We start from the raw sequence: 24,048 nt of genomic DNA, 5'->3' as shown, positions 1-24,048 counted from the left end.
GTTTTCAGATGATCATTCTAAACGATTACTCTGGTTAGTCTGGTGCTTCGATTTGAATAGAATAAATCAAGAATGAACGTCCAAACAATGTAGGAAGTATGGATCCAATGATCGTAGTTTACCATATCTGGCTACCCGAGACTAGCAGGTGTCAGATCCAAACAACAAAATGCTGCTGCTGCCAGAGGAATGAAAGGAACGGGCAATGCCATTACCAGACATGCTTGATGTTTTCTTGCTAAAAAGGCTGATCTTGATGTGTTCTAATTTCAACATTGGTTTAACTGCTTCGGATGAAGGACTCCTTAAACAGGGTCACAGCCCCCTCTGGTGCCCAGTTTTGAGTTTTGCACTGAGCAGATTTAATCCAAGGGAAATAATGATGACGCTGGGCCTATGAAACAATCTGTTACATTAGAGGAATTGTTTTGGCTTTCCTTCAGCCATTCCACACACCTTGCTGGCATTAGAGTGCATGTATGACTATGTGTATGTGTTAACACTTTGTTCATACCTTTACACTGTAGGCCACAATGACACTAAGCCCGGGGGACTGGGGATAGGACAACAAGTAAATAGATAGGCACATGATGAGTCTACATTTAATAACATGTCCCATCTTCCCTGTTACTCAGGTCCTGTAGGTAATCGATTTTACTGCCCTGATTTTGACCCCTGAAATCTATTGAGTCAATGTTACTTGACTGTCAATGTGCATGGATTTTAAACCAGGGACATGCATTATACATAATAGAGCCCTATTATGTCTAGAAATTCAACCTGCACAATGCTCATTGTCTCTATCCATTGATAAAGTCATCCCCAGCTGACTGGTGTCCATGTGTTTTACTATAGTCACTACTGCTGTAATTTAGTTCAGCAGACCCCCCCCCCCCCCCCCAATGCTCTGACACAGGGCACAATGTTTAGTGGCCCCCCTCTTGACGGTGGAGATAATTTGTGTACTTTTACATTTCATCTTCTACAAATTTTGCCATGGGGTGGAGAGAAAATGTAGCACATTTATAACACATTTCATGCATTCTACTGATTTTGCCATTGGGCAGCAATAACTTTTTGCAGTTTTTAAGTACGTTTTCTGCCGTTCTACACATTTTGGCATGGGATGGAGATAAAATGTTGCAATTTTATAACATATTTCATACAATTCTACTAATTTTGCCATGGGGCAGAGAGACATTTTTGCAATTTAAATCTAATTTCCTGCAACTCTACCCATTTTGCCATGATTTATGAAATGTTAATGATATCTGAGTGAGCGTGACTAACAAAATCAATTTGGGCCCCTGGGCACTGTTTAGATAACTGGCTAGACTAACTTATCAATCTAAAAATTGTTAGCTGACATGGCTAATTGAATGACTGTCAGTGAATGACAAAACAAGAAAAAATAACTGCTGATGCACAACCAACTTGCACGTTGTGTATTCTTCTATTCTATCTCTCAACAGTAAGTTGAGACCCCAACTGAGTTCCCAGACTGAGTTTTGTTGGGGGGTCGGGGGCCCCCCGGAAGCGACCGCTTATGCATGCTTGGACAGTCTGGTGGACCAAAACTTCAAACGTGGCCTTCATTATCCCAACAGAAAGATCAGGAAAAAGTTATAATCCATAGCCATTGGCTTTATTTGTAATCAATCACCTCCCTCTGAGCACTTCCCACCTCCGTATTGCTAGCGTTCCACAAGTTTTTTGAATAGGAGACACAACGCCCAGTCGCATGATTCGCTAAGATCAAAAATGTTTTTGTAGTTTTTATTTTTTACTACCACATAGGCCAGATTTGAGTCGGTGGTGTTTCAGGCTTATATGCGGTATGTACAATTACCCTGGGGATGAGGTTACTACTGCTGCTACTGTTGTAGCATGCAGTGCTATGTCTGTAGTGAAAAGACTGAACGCTATTTCAGTGGTGAAAAGACTGAACGCTATTTCAGTGGTGGAAAGACAGAGTGCTATTTCAGTGGTGGAAGCACAGAAGTATAGAGTCATATCCATGAGTATGGGCAGTTTAAGGGCAAAGAGGAAACTAGGGAACCTGAGGAAATTTGGATTGAGGTGACAATTCTGACCTCCAGTCTTATATTGTCAGGTGACCAAGTTTATTATTTTCTAAAGACTGACTAAACTGTCCTATCAGAGATTTCATTTTTATACTTTCTATTTGGGCTACACCAGTGTTCTGTGACGTGATACATTACAGTAACAATGTGTTGACTTGACTGAAAAGATGGTAGACAGACACGGCACATACCCTCCATCACCAAACATACAAGAGTCAGCTTCAGGAGGAGGTAAAAACTACCCTAGCTTCATAGCACTTTGTTTTACACTGGTAGGAGCCCTCCCCATGACCCTTGCCTTTACCCCTGGCTGGCCCTATGGTTCTGTATAGTAACAGAGTGTGCCCTGTCCCTGTCCTGTTTTCTTCATCATTGTCACGTGTAGTTGTGTCTACTGTCGAAGCTGCTGAACGCAGAGGGGGTGGTCAGCTTTCTCATGGAAAGGCTGTCTGTCTTGGTGTCAGGCCGTGCCCCTGACTTGCTCCTCAGGAAGGGGTTCCTGGGTCCCCCCAGAACCCCACGGTCTGCACCCCTCTCCATCCTCTCACTGACCGACAGGCTTTTTCTGTGTGAAGGAGGGGCCAATGATGGGTGGGAGGAGTCATCTGAGGAGCAGCTGTTGGCTCGTTCCATTCTGGAGAAGGGTGAGCAGAATGGGGTCCCACTCGCCCCTCTTAAGCCCCTCGCCATGCGATGGGGCTCGGGGGCCGGGGCCAGGTCCTCTGGGTCTTCAGGGTCTGACTCTGTGTGGCTGAGCTCGGCCTCGCGCTCTGGGTGGGAGGAGCCCAAGTCTGGGGGCTTATTGAAGGGGAATGAGGTGGAGCCTCCGGGGGAGTGGGAGCGCTCTGCGGTGGAGTAAGGGGCGGAGACACACCTGGTGTCTATGCAGTCGGTGATGCTGGTGTACTCAGCCGCTTTGACTTGAACACCTGCCCCTAGGCCTCCGTAGCAGCCTCGCGGTGTAAACATGAGGCTGTGAGATTTGACCAGCTGAGTCTCTTCTAGGTAGCCCCTGCCGCCAGTGGACAGGTAGCGGCTGCTCTTGGAGCGCTCCAGTGGCCCCGCTGACGGGGGTGGGGAGGGGTCCAGGTCCCAGGTCGGCATGGTGTTATCTGGGAGAAGGTGGGCGGAGCATAGCGACAGGTCTGCAGCCGCGCTGTCCTCGAACACTGCACCACCCTCCGAGTGTCTGTCGCCCAATCCGCTGCCTCCGCTGTAGTCCCTCCCGCTCGACAGCACCGCCTCCATAATCTCAGAGTGGAGTGAAGAGTCGTGCCGGAGGGGAGGGCCCATCCTCAGCGGGTCCGAGAAGACCTCGGCTGGCCCCGCCTCCTCGGATGCAGACACATAGATGTCGATGCAGGAAGAGGGGCGGTGCTGCTGGGAGATGGACAGCGTGGCCAGTGGGAGGGGCTTAGACTCCTTGGGGGCGGTACCCGAGGCCACCGACTGTGAGCTGTTGGCTCGGTGCAGGCTGAAGGAGCGCTCCTTGAGGAAACGGTCGGCCCTTTCGGCCCTGTCGGCCCCAGCTCGCTCAAGACCTCCGCCCACGTAGAAGGAGTGACTGCGTGTGCGAGTGGCCAGGCCGGTGGGGGAGGGCGGAGACATGGAGCCCTCTGCACCCTCATTGAGCCGGTAGGAGTTCCCCTCTTGGCTGTTGAAGCTGCTTTGGCGCAGGATGTAAGCCGCATCGGGGCACTCACCCTGACGCAGCATGTAGGCCGAGTCTGTGCAGTCCGAGGAGGTGCGTGAGCGGGCCTTGTTGACCTCCCCCCGCTCCACCCCCGTGACTCGCTCAAGAGCCACAGCGATCCGACCAATCAGCTCCTCCATCTGGGCCAGCCGTATGTCCACGGTCTGCAGAGATGACTTCATGAAGTGTTCTCTCTCATTCACCTCCTCCAGGCGCATGGCCATGTTCTCCACTCTGAAACGGACAGAGAAAAATGAGATAAAGAGAGAGAGATGGATGGAAAATAAGGGAGAGGGAGGGAGAGAGAGAGACACACGCAGAGAGGTAGAGAGTGAGGAGATATGTTGCACTTAAGTATGACAGGATTATGTTTGCCCATGCCCAACCTTTCTGATGTCACTCGGATCCTCTCGTCATTTGAGGAGTTGAAGCGGTCATCCTTCTCGCGGAAGTACTCCTCGATGCACTGCTCTTCAAAGTCATGCACTTTCTTCAGCTCGTCTTCAGTGATGAAGAGCTCTGTGACGGAAAGATGAAGAAAAGCAACATGAAGTGTAAAAGGACAGAAGGAAGGATACATTTCTAAAGACCTAGGCCATGTACTCACTCAGCCCATAGTCTCTCTCGTCATCGTCGTGCTTACGCCAGCGACAGCACAGGTGCTTGAGGACCATGGTCATGTGACTGAAAATGATGAGGGGAGGGGGGAGGATGGGCCGCTCGTAGAAGGTCATGATGAGCTGGTACCTCTGGAACTTCCACACCTGGTTGGAGATGGACTTCACCTCAAAGAAGGTGTTGCTATGACAACAGACAGTAACAACCAAAATGTCAAACCAACCCTATGCAGATGGAATATGCACTGAACAAAAATATAAACTCAACATGTAAAACATTGGTCCCATGTTTAATGAGCTGAAATAAACGATTACAGAAATGTTCTCGATGCACAAAAAGCTTATTTCTCTCAAATGTTTTGCACACATTTGTTTACATCCCTGTTAGTGTGCATTTCTCATTTTCCAAGATAGTACATCCACTTGCCTGTGCCATATCATGAAGCTGATTAAACAGCATGGTCATTACACAGGAGCACCTTGTGCTGGGGACAATAAAATACCTCTCTAAAATGTACAGTTTTGTCACACAACACAATGCCACAAATGTCTCAAGTTTTGAGGGACTGTGCAATTGGCATGCTGACTGCAGGAATGTCCACCAGAGCTGTTGCAAGATCATTTAAAGTTCATTGCTCTACCATAAGCCCCCTCCAACATTGTTTTAGAGACTTAACTCCAACTGGCCAGTAACTCCAACTGGCCTCACAACCACAGACCACGTGTATGGAGTCATGTGGGCAAGCGGTTTGCTGATGTCAACGTTGTGAACAGAGTGCCCCATGGTGACGATGGGGTTATGGTATGGGCAGGCATAAGTTACGGACAATGAACCCCAACGCATTTTATCGGTGGCAATTTGAATGCACAGAGATACTGTGATGAGATCCAAATTAATTTATTTCCATTGACTGATTTCCTGATATGAACTGTAACTCAATAAAATCTGAAAAATTTTAGCATGTTGAGTTTATAATTTTGTTCAGTATAGTTTTGAAACACTTACCCTTTAATCACCCATCCACTCATCTAACCCAAATGTTCATTCATTCATCCTTCTGTCCACCTATCTGCTAGTGCTACTACCGTCACCACAACTTCTACCACTACAGCCACTACTACGACTATGCCTGCTACTTCTTCTACTACTAAAATCACTAATATCTTCCTACATTTACAGTTGAAAGAAAATGCCAGTAAAACAGAGGTGTATTAACAGTGTTTCTTTCACTTAATCTCTATCTGTACTGCAACTTTCCTGTCATACGCAATGTTTTGTAATTAGTAAAGTAATCACTTGTTAAGCTATATAAACAAACAAGGATCACAGATGGAAATAAGTTAGGTAGCTAACTAACCCTGGTGATATACAAGTATGCTGTGCATGGGCCCTGGTAAACACATCAGTAAACAGAGTGGGTGTGGGAGAGTAAAATAAACCCATCCTATGCACATTTTTGGCCGTGTCCAGAAAGAACAACTTTGAGAGACCCTACCTCCCCGCAATTGTGGAGGTCTGACAGGATTGGGCAGGTGTAAGCAATATGGGGAAAATTCCTCCTGGCCTAAACCTATCAATTTGCTTAAACCTATCGAATCCTCTCAGATCTCCTCAAGTGTCTGGAGGGTAAGGGCTTGGGGTGGTCTCTGGACAAGGCAATGGTATGTATAACTGAGTGGGCGTAAGGAGAGTAGGTCTACAGAGCGAGTGAGAGAACGTACTTGAAAACAGCGATGAGCAGGTTGACCAGCAGGATGTTGGCCACCAGAAGGTAGCAGGCCATGATGGCAGGAACGATCCAGGCTCCCGTCTTACAGGGCGGCAGAGCCACAACATGCCCGTCCTCTGTGGTGATATTCTGGCCACATGGAGCTAAGCACAATGACACAACCACAGAGTCAGGATGACACACAAGGTGTCACAGATTGTGTCACAAGACAAATTCTCTTAAAGCTACCCCATTTATTTTGTCATATGACAAAACAAAAGAGTAGCCAGCCTAAAGAGAGTTTCTCCGACAAAACATTATTAATAAAGACAAACATATTGTAAAAGCCAGTTGTGTGTCAAAACAAATTCACATACAGACAACGACTAGACAAGCAAGCCAACATAAAACGAACATAAAATCAAATGAAAGAAAGATGTCAACATACAACACAAACAAGGTACATACAAGCAAACCCAGGCATTCCCACCAAACAGACAATCACTACGCTGACATCTAAAATAAACAAACCAACAAATAAACAGAACAACAAATACTTCAAGTTTAGCAAACAAGCAAGAGGCATAATATACTGAATATATGCATCTTTTTTTGTAGGGGATAGGAAGGAGTGAGCTCTAGAATGGAAAGGTGTTATGTGCTGAAATGTGTATCTCACAATATATTCTAAAATATATTGTCAATAACTTGCATTCCCAATATATTTAAACATGGCATGATGTTTAAAATATATTGTCACATATGCGTGCCATAGCCTAGCTGAATAATGACTATACTACAGATCAATTGAAATGTATTTAAGATACATTGACATGTATTTAAGATACATCATATGTTTTTTCCATCAGTGATGGTTCAGTTGCTGTGGCTTATAATGGGGACACTCAGCACTTTCACTTTGGATGCTCATTCGTTTGTTTGCCTATGAATCATTATATTCATACTCATCTCTGGATTTCAATTGATCACACAAGGCAGCCCACAGGTAGAGAACTGAAGTAATTTGCTATCTCTCTATCTCACAATTTTACACTCAAATAAATTGGGTTAGAAACTCTGACAACTGAACCACGTGAAAAAACAGATTGCAGATGATGACAGGGTATGATATGTTCTTGTCTGTGTGTGTGTGTGTATGTGTGTGTGTGTGTGTGTCTGTGTGTGTATGTGTGTGTGTGTGTGTGTGTATACGAATCTGCACGTGTTTGTGTGTGTGTGTTTGTGTATGTTTGGCTGTATTTGCACATCCATGAGAGTATGATTGAGAGTGCATTATTGTGAGTTTGTGTGTCTAGATGACATTGTAGTGATGTTACAATCATGTTTTAGTGATAGCAGAGCTGGCGTTGGGGGATGGCAATAATGACTGGGTTTATCTGGCAGGCTTACTTTTCCAAAATCAAACAAAATAGTGAAAATGTCAAAGTAGCATGTCTGTAACAATCCTAGTTCCCTTTCAGATTTAGTAATGTCATCAAAATAAACAAATTAATAAACAAAAATAAACCAAACAAGAGTGCTACTGCCATGAAACACAGTTATTGACCTGTCACTATGTCGTGCGGCATGCTTAACCATAGAGATGGTAAAGAGGACACGCCTCCTATCTTTGCCATTGATAGCTTCTGCGACAGCATGGGCATCACCACTGAGGGATATCTCATAGAGATAGATAGAGGACTCATCTTTATATCTGGGCCATTATAGCATCTGTGACAGCATGGGCATTGCCACTGAGGGCTATCTCGTAGAGATAGATAAAGAACTCATCTTTATATCTGCGCCATTATAGCATCCGTGACAGCATGGGCATCACCACTGAGGGCTATCTCATAGAGATAGATAGAGGACTCATCATTATATCTGGGCCATTATAGCATCTGTGACAGCATGGGCATCGCCACTGAGGGCTATCTCCATCTCTTCTACTTCTATGAGTTCATTGGCGGTCCATAAAAAAACTGAAAAGCTGCATACTGCCACCTACTGTGCAGCTGTGTATATAATCTGAACAAGCATAAAGCGAAGGTTGGGGATTTACTGCCAGCTGAAGTGCTGAAATATTTGCTCAGGAGTATAATGAATTTCCTGATCCCTCCTGCTGACCGGTATGGAATTCTTCCCTCCACAACCCATAGAAAGTCCCACCCAGTTGACTACATTCAAATGGTGAAAACCTTCAATGACGCTGCCCATGCTAAAACAGGCTTTATGGAAAGTGTACCCTCTATCCATCTCTATGTGCACATCTGACTCAATAGCAGCCCCTGGATGAGGGTGCAGTGATGGTATGGCAGTGAGGCTGGAATGGTGTAGGGAGGGGACGGGACGGGGGTGGGTCTAATTATCGATTTACTGGCATTCTGATTGAACATAGCAATGTTGGTATGGACCATTATTACGCCAGGTTCCATGAGCTCGAAACTGATTTTCGATCATCCAGAGTTTTGAATTCAGCCTGTGCTTTAGCTTCCTACTATGTACATCTGAAACAAAGAATGACAGCATTATTTCAGATCTCCAGCTTTGGGCTAGTCCTTCCATTCTATACAATCTCACACACGCACACACACGCACTCCCTCAAAACAGATGGTGCATTCAGAGAGCAGTCATGTTCCTTATTTGAGTCGATTACTAAATTACTAAGAAATGTTACCTGCTGTTAGACATCACCTGACCTCATCACTAAGATAAGGTGAGCTGTTAGTGATCTGTCCTCTGCTGTTGTCAGAAAATATCATATGGGTATTTTTTTACCGCAATTTAAAATTTGCATGACCAGTGTGAATAAGAACCAATCCAGCCACCAATGTCTTTCGTTGCACTAATATAGTTCCCCCTGAAACCAGAGAGGTTCCAAGTGCATGGCATTTCAGCACCTGGATGACTTCAGCTAGTCTGCCGAGTGTGTGTGTATGTGTTGGAGGGGTGGGCAGCCTTACACTCCGAGCTCGACTCTACACCACTCCACCACCCTTTCCCCCTCACTCCCTCCCCCCACATTCACCACCCCTTGTGGGCTTACGGTCGATCTGATCAGCGAACACCTCTCCATAGATCATCCAGTAAGGCATGAAGAAGATGTTCCGAGCCAGCATCCAGGACGGGTCCTCATTGGGATTCAGGATGGCCTGCCTGGCCACTCCGAAACTCATCAACACTACCAGCATGATGATCACAAAGTACATCATGTCAATCATCTGAGAGAGAGAAGGAGTGGGAGGGAGGAGACAGAGTGTGACAAAAAGGGAGACAGGGAGAATGTTGGAACCTGATAATACTCATTCATCTTCATAGAATTCTCATTAAGTGAGCAATTAAGTAGAACATTAGACACCAACAGACAGGCAGACAGGCAGACAGGCAGACAGGCAGACAGACAGACAGACGGACAGACGGACAGACGGACAGACAGACAGACAGACAGACAGACAGACGGACAGACGGACAGACGGACAGACAGACATGCAGACATACAGACAGAGAGAAAGACAGATGGACAGACATGCAGACATACAGACAGAGAGAAAGACAGACAGGCAAACCAAAAGATAGGTTGCAACCAGATTCTCTACCCTTCTCCCGAAGGCTGCATTTGCACACTCCACATCATGGAATTCAAAGCATTGGACTGGTGTAAGCATTAGTTGGAGGGATTTTCCGCTATTGTTAAATCCATGACTGGGAGTGTGCAAGTGCACCCTGCCAGTGACAGACTTCGCCCCCCTCACCATCTTGCCGATCATCATGACATAGGGGCCCAGGTATTTGTTGACGCCAAAGATGTCGAGCAGCCGGATGTACCAATAGATGATGTTAACGCAGTAGATGACCCGGCCGTAACTCATGAGGGGCGGCTCCTGGAGGCGGAGCACCATGCCCACAGAGAAGATGAGGATGGCCATGAGGTCCGTGATGTTCCAGTACTCCTGAAGCCACACCTTTACCTTCTGCAACAGCTTCCCCGGCTCCGACATCAGAATCTGGGGGAGGTAGACAAGGAGGGAGGGATGGAGGGAGAGAGAGGGAAAGAGAAAGAGAGCCGTGCTGGCCTATAAAAGGTCACTGAAGAATTTGTTCTACATAAATAGGTACAGGTTTGGAAATGATGACGAATGCAAATGTATGTTGTTTTAGGAGGATGACATAGAATGCAGGGCTCTTAGTTGGATCATTTCATATGGTCACTGGCATTTAGGTCCTGTACTTTATTTGATCTTGCATTGGAAAATCTGTGTTGATTTACTAGAATGACAAACTTCATAACGTGCAACCCACCCACCTCTCTAACATGTGTCTGTGTTATAGACCTGCGCATGCTTGACTGTATTGAAATATCCATGAGAAATCCTGGAGTTGTACTGAGAAATCCTGGAGTTGAACCATCTCTTTGTATATGTGTGTCCTGCCCTACCTCTCTCATCTTCTCGATGCCATTGGTGAAGATGTAAGCGATGACTATCCACTCCTGCGGTGAGGGCCACAGGTCCATCTTCACCAGCACAATATAGTTGAACAGCATCAGGTACGCCACATAGGCCATCTGGGGACAAAGACACAGTGTCAGGGCCTCCCGGAGCATGTGAAGAGTCTTCAGTGCACGCAGAGGGTCTTACAGACGACATAAGGTGTGGGTCATAAGTGGGTCTTAGGTAGTCTTAGAGGGCATTCAAATTGATTTAGCACTGACAAGTTAGGTACACGCAGAACAAGTGATAGTTTGTCAAAAAACTAACTGCACAGAATCGCAGCAAACCTTCAGGGTCTCATCAAAATCTAGAGGCGATTCACGTAATGTAGTGACCTCATGAAGCCTGATTTATGTACTAAGCTAGTTTGAATCCCTCTCCCCAGCCTAAAAAATGTGCTATTAAACTGCAGTGATGTAAAAAGTACAATGCAGTGTGACAAGACTGTGTTCATATTCATTTTCATGGCTGCTTTGTAGATAAGACAACGACTGCAGAAGAGGTAATATCACAGAGGATGGTTTTGAATGCAAAGCAGATCATGATGATTCCCTGACCAAGTATCAAATCAAATCAAACTTTATTTGTCACATGCGCCGATTACAACAAGTGTAGACTTGACTGTGGAATGCTTAAGAACAGTTAAGAAAATATTTACCAAGTAGACTAAAATAAAAAATAAGAATAAAAAGTAACACAATAAGAATAACAATAACGAAGCTAAATACAGGGGGTACCCGTACCGAGTCAGTGTGCAGGGGTACAGGCTAGTTCAGGTAATCTGTACATGTAGGTGGGAGCGAAGTGACTATGCATAGGTAACAAACATACAGCGAGTAGCAGCAGTGTACAAGAGGGAGGGGGGTCAACGTAAATTGTCCTGTGGCGATTTTATTAATTGTGCAGCAGTCTTATGGCTTGGGGGTAGAAGCTGTTGAGGAGCCTTTTGGTCCTAGACTTGGCTCTCCGGTACCGCTTGCCATGCGGTAGCAGAGAAAACAGTCGTGGGTGACTGGAGTCTCTGACACTGGCCTTTCCACTGAAACCGCCTATTATATAGGTCCTGGATGGCAGAAAGCTTGCCCCAGTGAGGCTGTTTACCTTCGCTTCCTTGAGCACAGGGACTATGGTGGTCTGCTTGAAACGTAGTTATTACAGACTCAGTCAGAGAGAGGCTGAAAATGTCAGTGAAGACACATACTGTAACAGTTGGTCTGCGCATGCTTTGAGGACATGCTTTGTGAATGTTGACCTGTTTAAAAGTTTTGTTCACCTCGGCTACAGAGAGCGTTATCACACACAGTCATCCAGGACAGCTGGTGCTTTCGTAGGTAAATCAGTGTTGCTTGCCTCAAAGCGAGCATAAAAGGCATTTAGCTCGTCTGGTAGGCTCGCGTCACTGGTCAGCTCGCGTCTGGGTTTCCCTTTGTAGTCCGTAATAGTTTTCAAGCCCTGCCTCATCCGACGAGCGTCAGAGCTGGTGTAGTAGGTTTCAATCTTAATCCTGTAATGATGCTTTGCTTGTTTGATGGTTTGTCTGAGGGCATAGCGGGATTTCTTATAGGCGTCCAGATTAGTGTCCCGCTCCTTGAAAGCAGCAGCTCTAGCCTTTAGCTCGATGCGGATGTTGCCTGTAATTCATGGCTTCTGGTTGGGGTATGTACGTACAGTCACTGTTGGGACGATGTCACCGATGCACTTATTGATGAAGCCAATGACTGAGGTGGTGTACTCCTCAATGCCATTGGATGAATCCCGGAACATATTCCAGTCTGTGCTAGTAAAATAGTCCTGTAGTGAAGCATCCGCGTCATCTGACCACTTCCGTATATCTGTTCCTAAAATAAATCCATTCTGTGATATGTTTTTTTTGCCCCATACAGTTTCCTTTCGGAAAAGCTGATCACGACTCCATTTTGTTGATCCCTGCCTACAGACAGAAACTAAAACAAGAAGCTCCCACGCTGAGGTCTGTCCAACGCTGGTCCGACCAAGCTGATTCCACACTCCAAGACTGCTTCCATCACGTGGACTGGGATATGTTTCGTATTGCGTCAGACAACAACATTGACGAATAGGCTGATTCGGTGTGCGAGTTCATTAGAATGTGCGTTGAAGATGTCGTTCCCATAGCAACGATTAAAACATTCCCAAACCAGAAACCCTGGATTGATGGCAGCATTCGCGTAAAACTGAAAGCGCGAACCACTGCTTTTAATCAGGGCAAGGTGACTGGAAACATGACCGAATACAAACTGTGCAGCCATTCCCTCCGCAAGGCAATCAAACAAGCTAAGCGTCAGTATAGAGACAAAGTAGAATCTCAATTCAACGGCTCAGACACGAGGTATGTGGCAGGGTCTACAGTCAATCACGGACTACAAAAATAATACCAGCCCAGTCACGGACCAGGATGTCTTGCTCCCAGGCAGACTAAATAACTTTTTTGCCCGCTTTGAGGACAATACAGTGCCACTGACACGGCCTGCAACGGAAACATGCGGAGTCTCCTTCACTGCAGCCGAGGTGAGTAAAACATTTAAATGTGTAAACCCTCGCAAGGCTGCAGGCCCAGACGGCATCCCCAGCCGCGCCCTCAGGGCATGCGCAGACCAGCTGGCTGGTGTGTTTACGGACATATTCAATCAATCCCTATCTCAGGGCCACCATTGTTCCTGTTCCCAAGAAAGCTAAGGTAACTGAGCTAAACGACTACCGCCCCGTAGCACTCACTTCCGTCATCATGAAGTGCTTTGAGAGACTAGTCAAGGACCATATCACCTCCACCCTACCTGACACCCTGGACCCACTCCAATTTGCTTACCGCCCCAATAGGTCCACAGACGACGCAATCTCAACCACACTGCACACTGCCCTAACCCATCTGGACAAGAGGAATACCTATGTGAGAATGCTGTTCATCGACTACAGCTCGGCATTTAACACCATAGTGCCCTCCAAGCTCGTCATCAAGCTCGAGACCCTGGGTCTCGACCCCGCCCTGTGCAACTGGGTACTGGACTTCCTGACGGGCCGCCCCCAGGTGGTGAGGGTAGGCAACAACATCTCCTCCCCGCTGATCCTCAACACTGGGGCCCAAGGGTGCGTTCTGAGCCCTCTCCTGTACTCCCTGTTCACCCACGACTGCGTGGCCACGCACGCCTCCAACTCAATCATCAAGTTTGCGGACGACACAACAGTGGTAGGCTTGATTACCAACAACGACGAGACGGCCTACAGGGAGGAGGTGAGGGCCCTCGGAGTGTGGTGTCAGGAAAATAACCTCACACTCAACGTCAACAAAACTAAGGAGATGATTGTGGATTTCAGGAAACAGCAGAGGGAACACCCCCCTATCCACATCGATGAAACAGTAGTGGAGAGAGTAGTAAGTTTTAAGTTCCTCGGCATACACATCACAGACAAACTGAATTGGTCCACCCACAAAGACAGCATCGTGAAGAAGGCACAGCAGCGCCTCTTCAACCTCAGGAGGCTGAAGAAATTCGGCTTGTCACCAAAAGCACTCACAAACTTCTACAGATGCACAATTGAGAGCATCCTGGCGGGCTGTATCACCGCCTGGTACGGCATCTGCTCCGCCCACAACCGTAAGGCTCTCCAGAGGGTAGTGAGGTCTGCACAACGCATCACCGGGGGCAAACTACCTGCCCTCCAGGACACCTACACCACCCGGTGTTACAGGAAGGCCATAAAGATCATCAAGGACAACAACCCCCCGAGCCACTGCCTGTTCACCCCGCTATCATCCATAAGGTGAGGTCAGTACAGGTGCATCAAAGCTGGGACCGAGAGACTGAAAAACAGCTATCTCAAGGCCATCAGACTGTTAAACAGCAACCACTAACATTGAGTGGCTCCTGCCAACACACTGACTCAAGTCCAGCCACTTTAATAATGGCAATTGATGGGAAATGATGTAAAATATATCACTAGCCACTTTAAACAATGCTACTTAATATAATGTTTACATACCCTACATTATTCATCTCATATGTATACGTATATACTGTACTCTACATCATCTACTGCATCTTTATGTAATACATGTATCACTAGCCACTTTAACTATGCCACTTTGTTTACATACTCATCTCATATGTATATACTGTACTCGATACCATCTACTGTATCTTGCCTATGCTGCTCTGTACCATCACTCATTCATATATCTTTATGTACATATTCTTTATCCCCTTACACTTGTGTGTATAAGACAGTAGTTTTGGAATGGTTAGTTAGATTACTTGTTGGTTATTACTGCATTGTCAGAACTAGAAGCACAAGCATTTCGCTACACTCGCATCAACATCTGCTAACCATGTGTATGTGACAAATAACATTTGATTTGATTTATAGGGAGGGAGAGAACGGCTTTCCTTTGAGTGTTTATTATCTCCACGAATAAGAGATGATGCTCCCTATTGGGGAGGTCTTGTGATGTTTTCATTGGACATTGACACAGATACAGATACAGACACAGACACAGACACAGACACAGACACAGACACAGACACTGCACACAGACACAGACACTGCACACAGACACTACACACAGACACTGCACACAGACACAGACACTTCACACAGACACTGACACAGACACTGAACACATACACAGGCACAGACATCGTACAAAGACACTGCACACAGCCACTGACACAGACACAAACACTGGCACAGACACCGGCACAGAAAGAGACACGCTGTGTCACACACTGCATCTGTCTACTGGGTTCTCTGTTAAAAAACATTCTACAGTGCCTTGCGAAAGTATTCGGCCCCCTTGAACTTTGCGACCTTTTGCCACATTTCAGGCGTCAAACATAAAGATATAAAACTGTATTTTTTTGTGAAGAATCAACAGCAAGTGGGACACAATCATGAAGTGGAACGACATTTATTGGATATTTCAAACTTTTTTAACAAATCAAAAACTGAAAAATTGGGCGTGCAAAAGTATTCAGCCCCTTTACTTTCAGTGCAGCAAACTCTCTCCAGAAGTTCAGTGAGGATCTCTGAATGATCCAATGTTGACCTAAATGACTAATGATGATAAATACAATCCACCTGTGTGTAATCAAGTCTCCGTATAAATGCACCTGCACTGTGATAGTCTCAGAGGTCCGTTAAAAGCGCAGAGAGCATCATGAAGAACAAGGAACACACCAGGCAGGTCTGAGATACTGTTGTGAAGAAGTTTAAAGCCGGATTTGGATACAAAAAGATTTCCCAAGCTTTAAACATCCCAAGGAGCACTGTGCAAGCGATAATATTGAAATGGAAGGAGTATCAGACCACTGCAAATCTACCAAGACCTGGCCGTCCCTCTAAACTTTCAGCTCATACAAGGAGAAGACTGATCAGAAATGCAGCCAAGAGGCCCATGATCACTCTGGATGAACTGCAGAGATCTACAGCTGAGGTGGGAGACTCTGTCCATAGGACAACAATCAGTCGTATATTGCACAAATCTGGCCTTTATGGAAGAGTGGCAAGAAGAAAGCCATTTCTTAAAGATATCCATAAAAAGTGTAGTTTAAAGTTTGCCACAAGCCACCTGGGAGACACACCAAACATGTGGAAGAAGGTGCTCTGGTCAGATGAAACCAAAATTGAACTTTTTGGCAACAATGCAAAACGTTATGTTTGGCGTAAAAGCAACACAGCTCATCACATTGAACACACCATCCCCACTGTCAAACATGGTGGGGGCAGCATCATGGTTTGGGCCTGCTTTTCTTCAGCAGGGACAGGAAAGATGGTTAAAATGGATGGGAAAATGGATGGAGCCAAATACAGGACCATTCTGGAAGAAAACCTGATGGAGTCTGCAAAAGACCTGAGACTGGGACGGAGATTTGTCTTCCAACAAGACAATGATCCAAAACATAAAGCAAAATCTACAATGGAATGGTTCAAAAATAAACATATCCAGGTGTTAGAATGGCCAAGTCAAAGTCCAGACCTGAATCCAATCGAGAATCTGTGGAAAGAACTGAAAACTGCTGTTCACAAATGCTCTCCATCCAACCTCACTGAGCTCGAGCTGCTTTGCAAGGAGGAATGGGAAAAAATTTCAGTCTCTCGATGTGCAAAACTGATAGAGACATACCCCAAGCGACTTACAGCTGTAATCGCAGCAAAAGGTGGCGCTACAAAGTATTAACTTAAGGGGGCTGAATAATTTTGCACTCCCAATTTTTCAGTTTTTGATTTGTTAAAAAAGTTTGAAATATCCAATAAATGTCGTTCCACTTCATGATTGTGTCCCACTTGTTGTTGATTCTTCACAAAAAAAATACAGTTTTATATATTTATGTTTGAAGCCTGAAATGTGGCAAAAGGTCACAAAGTTCAAGGGGGCCGAATACTTTCGCAATGCACTGTAATCCCCCCTAAAATGTTGTGGTTATAGGTAGCAGCAAGCCCTGACAGCAGACTCACTGTGTGAAACCAGAACTTGACGATGGGGGCGTTGTAAAACTCGTAGATCTTTCGGCCCATGGGGATCAGCCGGTGTCTATTCTGGACCTCCCCCACGCCCTTCTTACGAGACGCCTCCGTGCTTACCTTACCCAGCATGGCCTGGTGCATCACACCCAGAGAGAGAGAGAGAGAGAGAGAGAGAGAGAGAGAGAGAGACAGAGAGAGAGTGAGAGAGAGAGAGAGATAGGGATGGAGGGAGGGAGAGAGATACAAAAATACAGGAGAGAGGGAGGAAATCATGAAAGAGCATTAGAGCTGTTCATATACATAGTTGCATGAGCAGTAGCAAGCAGAGACAAACTCTCTCTGAATGTGTCATGTTAGCGGCATTAAGTGCTGGTGGGGATGATGACACATGTCGCAGACAAACACTTATGGATTGAGTCTCAGATGACAGTGTCGGACAGTAGAGAGACAGAGATAGAAAAGAAGAGAGATCGAAAGAGAGAGAGAGAGATAGAAAAGAAGAGAGAAAAGGAGAGAGAGAGAGATAGAGGACAGATAGGAAAAAGAAATATGTCTGAAGTCCATTTCTAGGACTCTAACACAGTTTGCCATCCATAATGGGGGAGTCAAATCCCAGAGGTTATGATCATGGATGCCCAAACTACACCACACAGTTGGGGAGTCAGTGAATGGTATTGTATTGTATTGCATGTCAAGGGATAAGGGAGAGACACCCTGCGGTGTGAAAATAACACTGCCATGCATACGTCCTTATTTTAACTGCATATGGACTGGGAGAGTTGGCGATTACAGTGTGTTTTTTGAGGCATCTGAGGCTGACTTGCAATACAATTCCCACTAGGTGTATTGTAGCCTAGTATATAGAGAGAGCAGCCCACAGTGGCAATCGGAAGAGCTCATGACAGATATAATCCTTTGAGTGTTTTGGGAAGACTCATCAGCATTCTCATAAGCTCCTGATGCCAGTGAGTTTTGGTGCCGGCTGGCTGACTGAATGCAGATGACAATATGTATCGCAATGTCTATGTAGATGGACCGAGTCACCAATTGCCTGTTCTGTATTGAGAGAGAGTGTTCAAACAGTCAGGCAGTGTTTGAAATGGATCACTACCTCCTATATAGTGCACTATTTTTTGACTAAAGCTCTATGGGCCGTGGTCAAACGTATTGCACTATACAGGGGATAGGGGTCCATTTCGGACACAGCCACAGAATGTGCATCTGCATAGACCAGGCAGATAGGCAGGCAGGCACAGTTATGTAACCTGAGCAGCTGAAGCTGCTGCCATAGATCAGATGAGACACCCTCTGTCAGCAGCATGCGGAGTGATGCGCTGTTGCCAGAGCCACAGGGGAGAGTGAGGGGCAGCAGTCGCATACGATACTGTACCTCTAGTAAGACCTTAACTAGAAAAGAAACAGAACAGAGGAAGAGAGAGATGGGGGAGGGGAGAGATAGAGAAAGTGAAAGAGAAGGGAAAGCTAGAGAGGTGGAAGAGGGACATCCACAAGGAGCCGAGCGAGGCAAACAGACTGAGACGTTACAACTCCACAACCACGTCTTCGCCGACACGACAGGAAACGAGAAGCAGGATGACAGGTAGGTTTTGGGGAGGGGCATTCTTACTACCCCTCCGGTTGGTCAGAATAGGGACAAGGCTTGGATGGGTGTGTAGGGACAATAACAATGGTGTGTGTTTGTTAACTGTGGGCCTATATCGCTGGCTAAGGGTGCATCCGAAATGGCGCCCTGTTTCCTATAGGGAATAATAATAGGCTTCCATTTGAGACACAGCCTGCGTGTGTATAGTCTGAAGGCGGGGCTGAGGTGGGTGCTCTCACCACGGAGTTGTACTGCGTCTCACAGTAGGATCTTACTGTGAACTCCATGTCCTCTTCTTCCTTCTCATTGGCAGGCTTCTCAGGCTCCTCCTCCTTCTCCTGCAGGTAAGTGTCCTGGTCCTGGGGCATGTATGACATCTCATCCTTGTTCTTGAACTCCAGACTCAGGATGGACGGAGGCAGCAGCAGGCCCAAGATCACCTGTACAGGAGTGTGGAGTTAAACACCTGCACACAGGCAATGCACACAGCAGAGATGCTTCTTCAACAGTTGTCACGTGGCACGGCGTCGGGAGAGCTATGGTCTAACGCGTGGGCCGGTTTAGGTGTCAAACTTAGAGATGTTTTCATTGCTCCCAAAGCAAATGTAATACATACCTGACGTACTGCAGCAAATTCCTCACCTTGCAACTTTCTTTCCTGTAGTCAAATGACCAACAGTGGCCTCACGGGTGGAACGTTATTCATATTTTTCATAATCTCAAAATTAATAAACACGATAAAAAAATGACATGGAAAATCCAGTGTTTCTATGTCAAATGGTTTTTGTATATTTCAGACTTCTGTGATGTGTATAAAGTGTCATATTTGGAAGCAAACTAAAATTGAATACATTCCAACTCTATATCTGACATGGAACAGGTGTCTTGTTTTTTTAAACCCACAACCATGTGTGTGACATGTATTCTGTTGTTTCAAGGTAGATTTGTTAAAGACTCCCAAGAAACACTCTGTGTGACCCTGATTTAGCACCCTTCAGTAAAGGTTTAAAAGTTGCTCAACTGTCGTCTTGAACCAGTGGATCTGTATAAAGACACACACACACACACACACACACACACACACACACACACACACACACACACACACACACACACACACACACACACACACACACACACACACACACACACACACACACACACACACACACACACACACACACACACACACACACAGCACTATTCTTATCCCGCAAGTCCATATTTCTAAGCTCGACACTCTGAAATCGTATAATTCTATGTCTGATGTGCAGATAGTTTGGGTACCATGAATTGACTATTTAGCAGTCTGGCTGTATAGCAGTCTTAGGGCTTGGGGGTAGAAGCTGCCTTGGAGCCTGTTGATCCAAGTGCCGATGCTCCGGGACCATTTGCCAGACGGTAGCATAGTGAACAGTCTAAGACTTGGGTGGCTGGAGTCTTTGGCAATATTTTGGGCCCGCCTCTGGTACCACCTGATATAGAGGTCCTAGATGGCAGGGAGCTCGGCCCCAGTGATGTACTGGGCTGTCCATACCACCCTTTATAGCGCTTTGCGGTCAAGGGCGGTGACTTTACCATACCAAGCAGTGATGCAGGATCTGAGGGCACATGAGGATCTGAGGGCACATGTCGAATATTTTCAGCCTCCTGAGGGGGGAAGAGGCGCTGCCTTGCCCTCGTCACGACTGTGCAGGTGTGTGTGAACCATGTTAGGCCCTTGGGGGGACACCAAGGAGCATGAAGCTCTCAACCTGCTTCACAACAGACCCGTCGATGGCTTAGACCTGGGTAAGCACCTTGATTCCTTAAACATGTCTTACTATGACTGTGATATGCTGTTGTCTTTTATTTTTGTTTGATTTATTTCACCTTTATTTAACCAGGTAGGCCAGTTGAGAACATGTTCTCATTTGCAACTGCAACCTGGCCAAGATAAAGCAAAGCAGTGTGACACAGACAACAACACAGAGTTACACATTGAGTAAACAATAAACAAGCCAATAACACAATAAACTAATCAATGACACAGTAGAAAAAAGAAAGTCTATATACAGTGTGTGCAAAAGGCATGAGGAGGTAGGCAATAAATAGGCCATAGGAGCGAATGATTACAATTTACCAGATTGACACTGGAGTGATACATGAGCAGATGATGATGTGCAAGTAGAGATACTGGCAAAAGAACAGAAAAGTAAATAAAATAAAAACAGTATGGGGATGAGGTAGGCAGATTGGGTGGGCTATTTACAGATGAACTATGTACAGCTGCAGCGATCGGTTAGCTGCTCAGATAGTTGATGTTTAAAGTTGGTGAGGGAAATAAAAGGCTCCAACTTCAGCAATCTTTGCAATTCGTTCCAGTCACTGGCAGCAGAGAACTGGAAGGAAAGGCGGCCAAATGAGGTGTTGGCTTTGGGGATGATCAGTGAGATATACCTGCTGGAACGTGTGCTACGGGTGGGTGTTGTTATCGCGACCGATGAACTGAGATAAGGCGGAGCTTTACCTAACATATACTTATAGATGACCTGGAGCCAGTGGGTCTGGCTACGAATATGTAGCGAGGGCCAGCCGACTAGAGCATACAGGTCGCAGTGGTGGGTGGTATAAGGTGATTTGGTAACAAAACAGATGGTACTGTGATAGACTGCAACCAGTTTGCTTTGCAGAGTGTTGGAAGCTATTTAGTAGATGACATCGCCGAAGTCGAGGGTTGGTAGGATAGTCAGTTTTACGAGTTTGGCAGCATGAGTGAAGGAGGCTTTGTTGCAAAATAGAAAGCCGATTCTAGATTTGATTTTTGATTGGAGATGTTTAATATGTCTTTTATCGATGGTGGTTATGATATCGTTTAGTACCTTGAGCGTGGCTGAGGTGCACCCATGACCGGCTCGGAAGCCGGATTGCACAGCAGAGAAGGTACGGTGGGATTCGAAATGGTCAGTGATCTGTTTATTAACTTGGCTTTCGAAGATGTTAGGTAGGCAGGGCAGGATGGATATAGGTCTATAACAGTTTGGGTCTAGGGTGTCATCCCCTTTGAAGAGGGGGATGACCGCGGCAGCTTTCCAATCTTTAGGGATCTCGGACGATACGAAAGAGAGGTTGAACAGGCTGGTAATAGGGGTTGTGTAACAGTATAACTTTAGACCGTCCCCTCGCCCATACCCGGGCGCGAACCAGGGACCCTCTGCACACATCAACAACTGACACCCACGAAGCATCGTTACCCATCGCTCCACAAAAGCCACGGCCCTTGCAGAGCAAGGGGAACCACTACTTCAAGGTCTCAGAGCAAGTGACGTCACCGATTGAAACACTATTTAGCGCACAACACTGCTAACTAAGCTAGCCGTTTCACATCCGTTACACTCACCCCCCTTTTGACCTCCTCCTTTTCCGCAGCAACCAGTGATCCGGGTCAACAGCATCAATGTAACAGTATAACTTTAGACCGTCCCCTCGCCCACACCGGGCGCGAACCAGGGACCCTCTGCACACATCAACAACTGACACCCACGAAGCATCGTTACCCATCGCTCCACAAAAGCTGTGGCCCTTGCAGAGCAAGGGGAACCACTACTTCAAGGTCTCAGAGGATGTGACGTCACCGATTGAACACTATTTAGTGCGCACCACCGCTAACTAAGCTAGCGTTTCACATCCGTGACACTTGCAACAATGGTGGCAAATAGTTTTAGAAAGAGAGGGTCCAGATTGTCTAGCCCAGCTGATTTTTACGGGTCCAGTCTCTATTAACTACCTTAAGATTAATGCATTAACTGTAAGTCGCTCTGGATAAGAGCGATGATAAAGGACTGAAATGTAAAACTTTAAAATGTTTCAGATGATTGAAGGAAAGGACATGTAGTGTCAAGGGAGCTGTATAAGGAAGCTGCATCAATGGATAAGGACCCAATCCATCTTCTCACCACTCTCTACCTGACTTTCTGCTTCAGACCTGTAGCAGCAGGCCAGTCGTATTCATTAGTGCACACTGTGGAAAAACAGTTTTGCAACTAAAGTACGAAAACAAGTGTTTCTCATTGGAAAAGTTTAGGTATTGCCTTCCTGTTTCAGTCCGTTTTCTACCATTTGGTGCCTGGTGAATACAACCCAGACAGAAAGGTGTGTGTGTGGTGGGGCTTTATGGGTCATGATGAGTGCGTGTGTAGTGCTATTTGTTGTGCGATCTACTACTCATGGTATACCATCCTGTTTGCTCTACCTTTGGTTTCTGCTCCATTGAATCGGTTTGCCATCCAGTTCTATAATGCACCTGGATTCATCCTCCTTACACTACACAACCACCCACCGGTCTCCAAGCACAGCTACTCATAATAATACATGACTGTGGCCTTTCATGATCTAAGCAGCTGTATGCTATCAAACCATAGCCAACTCACTGGCTAACCTACTTGACTGGGCTGAATAATAGCACAAGCCTTTACAGTGTAACTATAGGTGCGTTGTCGTAAATCAACATTGAAAGCGTTAGGGACGGTCAAGCAATAGCTCAGATATGGGATATCATTAGCCATTATTCCCATCAGGCCAAGCAGGGTAATTGCAGCATCTATTTCAGTATACACTTTCACCTCTCCATCCATCCGTCTGTCCGTCTGTCCGTCCATCGGTCCGTCCGTACGTCCGTCCGTCCGTCTCTCTCTCTCTCTCTCTCTCTCTCTCTCTCTCTCTCTCTCTCTCTCTATCTGTCTTTCTGTCTCCATCCGTCCGTCCGTCCGTCCCTCTCTCTCTCTCTTCATCTATCTGTCTGTCTGCCAGCTGGTCAACTCCATTTAGACAATGCACCGTGTGACCCCTAACCTTCTGACCTTAAGTCCAGAGTTCTTGCGCATGCGCAGCCGTCCCATCCACATGTCGGTGAGCAGCATCTGGCTGCAAGTGTGGGCGATGAAGTCGCGGTGCTTGGCGGCCACAGCCAGCTGAAGGCAGGTGGCGTTACTCCAGTTCTTCAGCTCGTAGGTTAGCAGCTTCATGGCCATCTGCTCATCCTGCTTGTAAGACTGGTCCAGCAGCTCAACGGCTAGCTGGCCAAACTCACTGAAACACACATATAGGATTTCACACAGTGAATGTTTTAGTTGGACTAGGCTACATTGCAGTTGGACATATCAACATAACGTATAGATAAATGCACTGCTACACACACACACACACACACACACACACACACACACACACACACACACACACACACACACACACACACACACACACACACACACACACACACACACACACACACCAAACACTACTCAGAGGATTAGGATAAGACTTCAACAGCCAAACTCTGAGGAACAAACATACCAATATGGTCTGTACTTGACAGAAAGAGAGGTGTCAGGGC

At 46.1% G+C, this 24,048-nt stretch overlaps 1 protein-coding gene across 1 annotated transcript in view; it reads right to left on the bottom strand.

Annotated features, from left to right (window-relative positions):
• Window positions 1–911: 911 nt before the first annotated feature.
• LOC135543978 (transient receptor potential cation channel subfamily M member 3-like) overlaps window positions 912–24,048 on the bottom strand; it is a 94,850-nt gene continuing 71,713 nt past the window's right edge. The window contains 12 exon segments of the mRNA XM_064971680.1: window positions 912–4,011; window positions 4,164–4,296; window positions 4,385–4,578; window positions 6,117–6,267; window positions 8,481–8,514; window positions 8,516–8,610; window positions 9,151–9,325; window positions 9,857–10,108; window positions 10,540–10,668; window positions 17,063–17,203; window positions 18,914–19,114; window positions 23,513–23,741. Of these exon segments, the coding sequence (XP_064827752.1) occupies window positions 2,460–4,011; window positions 4,164–4,296; window positions 4,385–4,578; window positions 6,117–6,267; window positions 8,481–8,514; window positions 8,516–8,610; window positions 9,151–9,325; window positions 9,857–10,108; window positions 10,540–10,668; window positions 17,063–17,203; window positions 18,914–19,114; window positions 23,513–23,741 (3,286 nt within the window). The 3' untranslated portion in view covers window positions 912–2,459.

Source organism: Oncorhynchus masou, chromosome 1 (genome assembly GCF_036934945.1).
Source record: "Oncorhynchus masou masou isolate Uvic2021 chromosome 1, UVic_Omas_1.1, whole genome shotgun sequence".
Classification (NCBI taxonomy): Eukaryota; Metazoa; Chordata; class Actinopteri; order Salmoniformes; family Salmonidae; genus Oncorhynchus; species Oncorhynchus masou.
The sequence above is the reverse complement of the archived record's forward strand: the minus strand, read 5'-3'. Positions and strand labels throughout refer to the sequence as shown.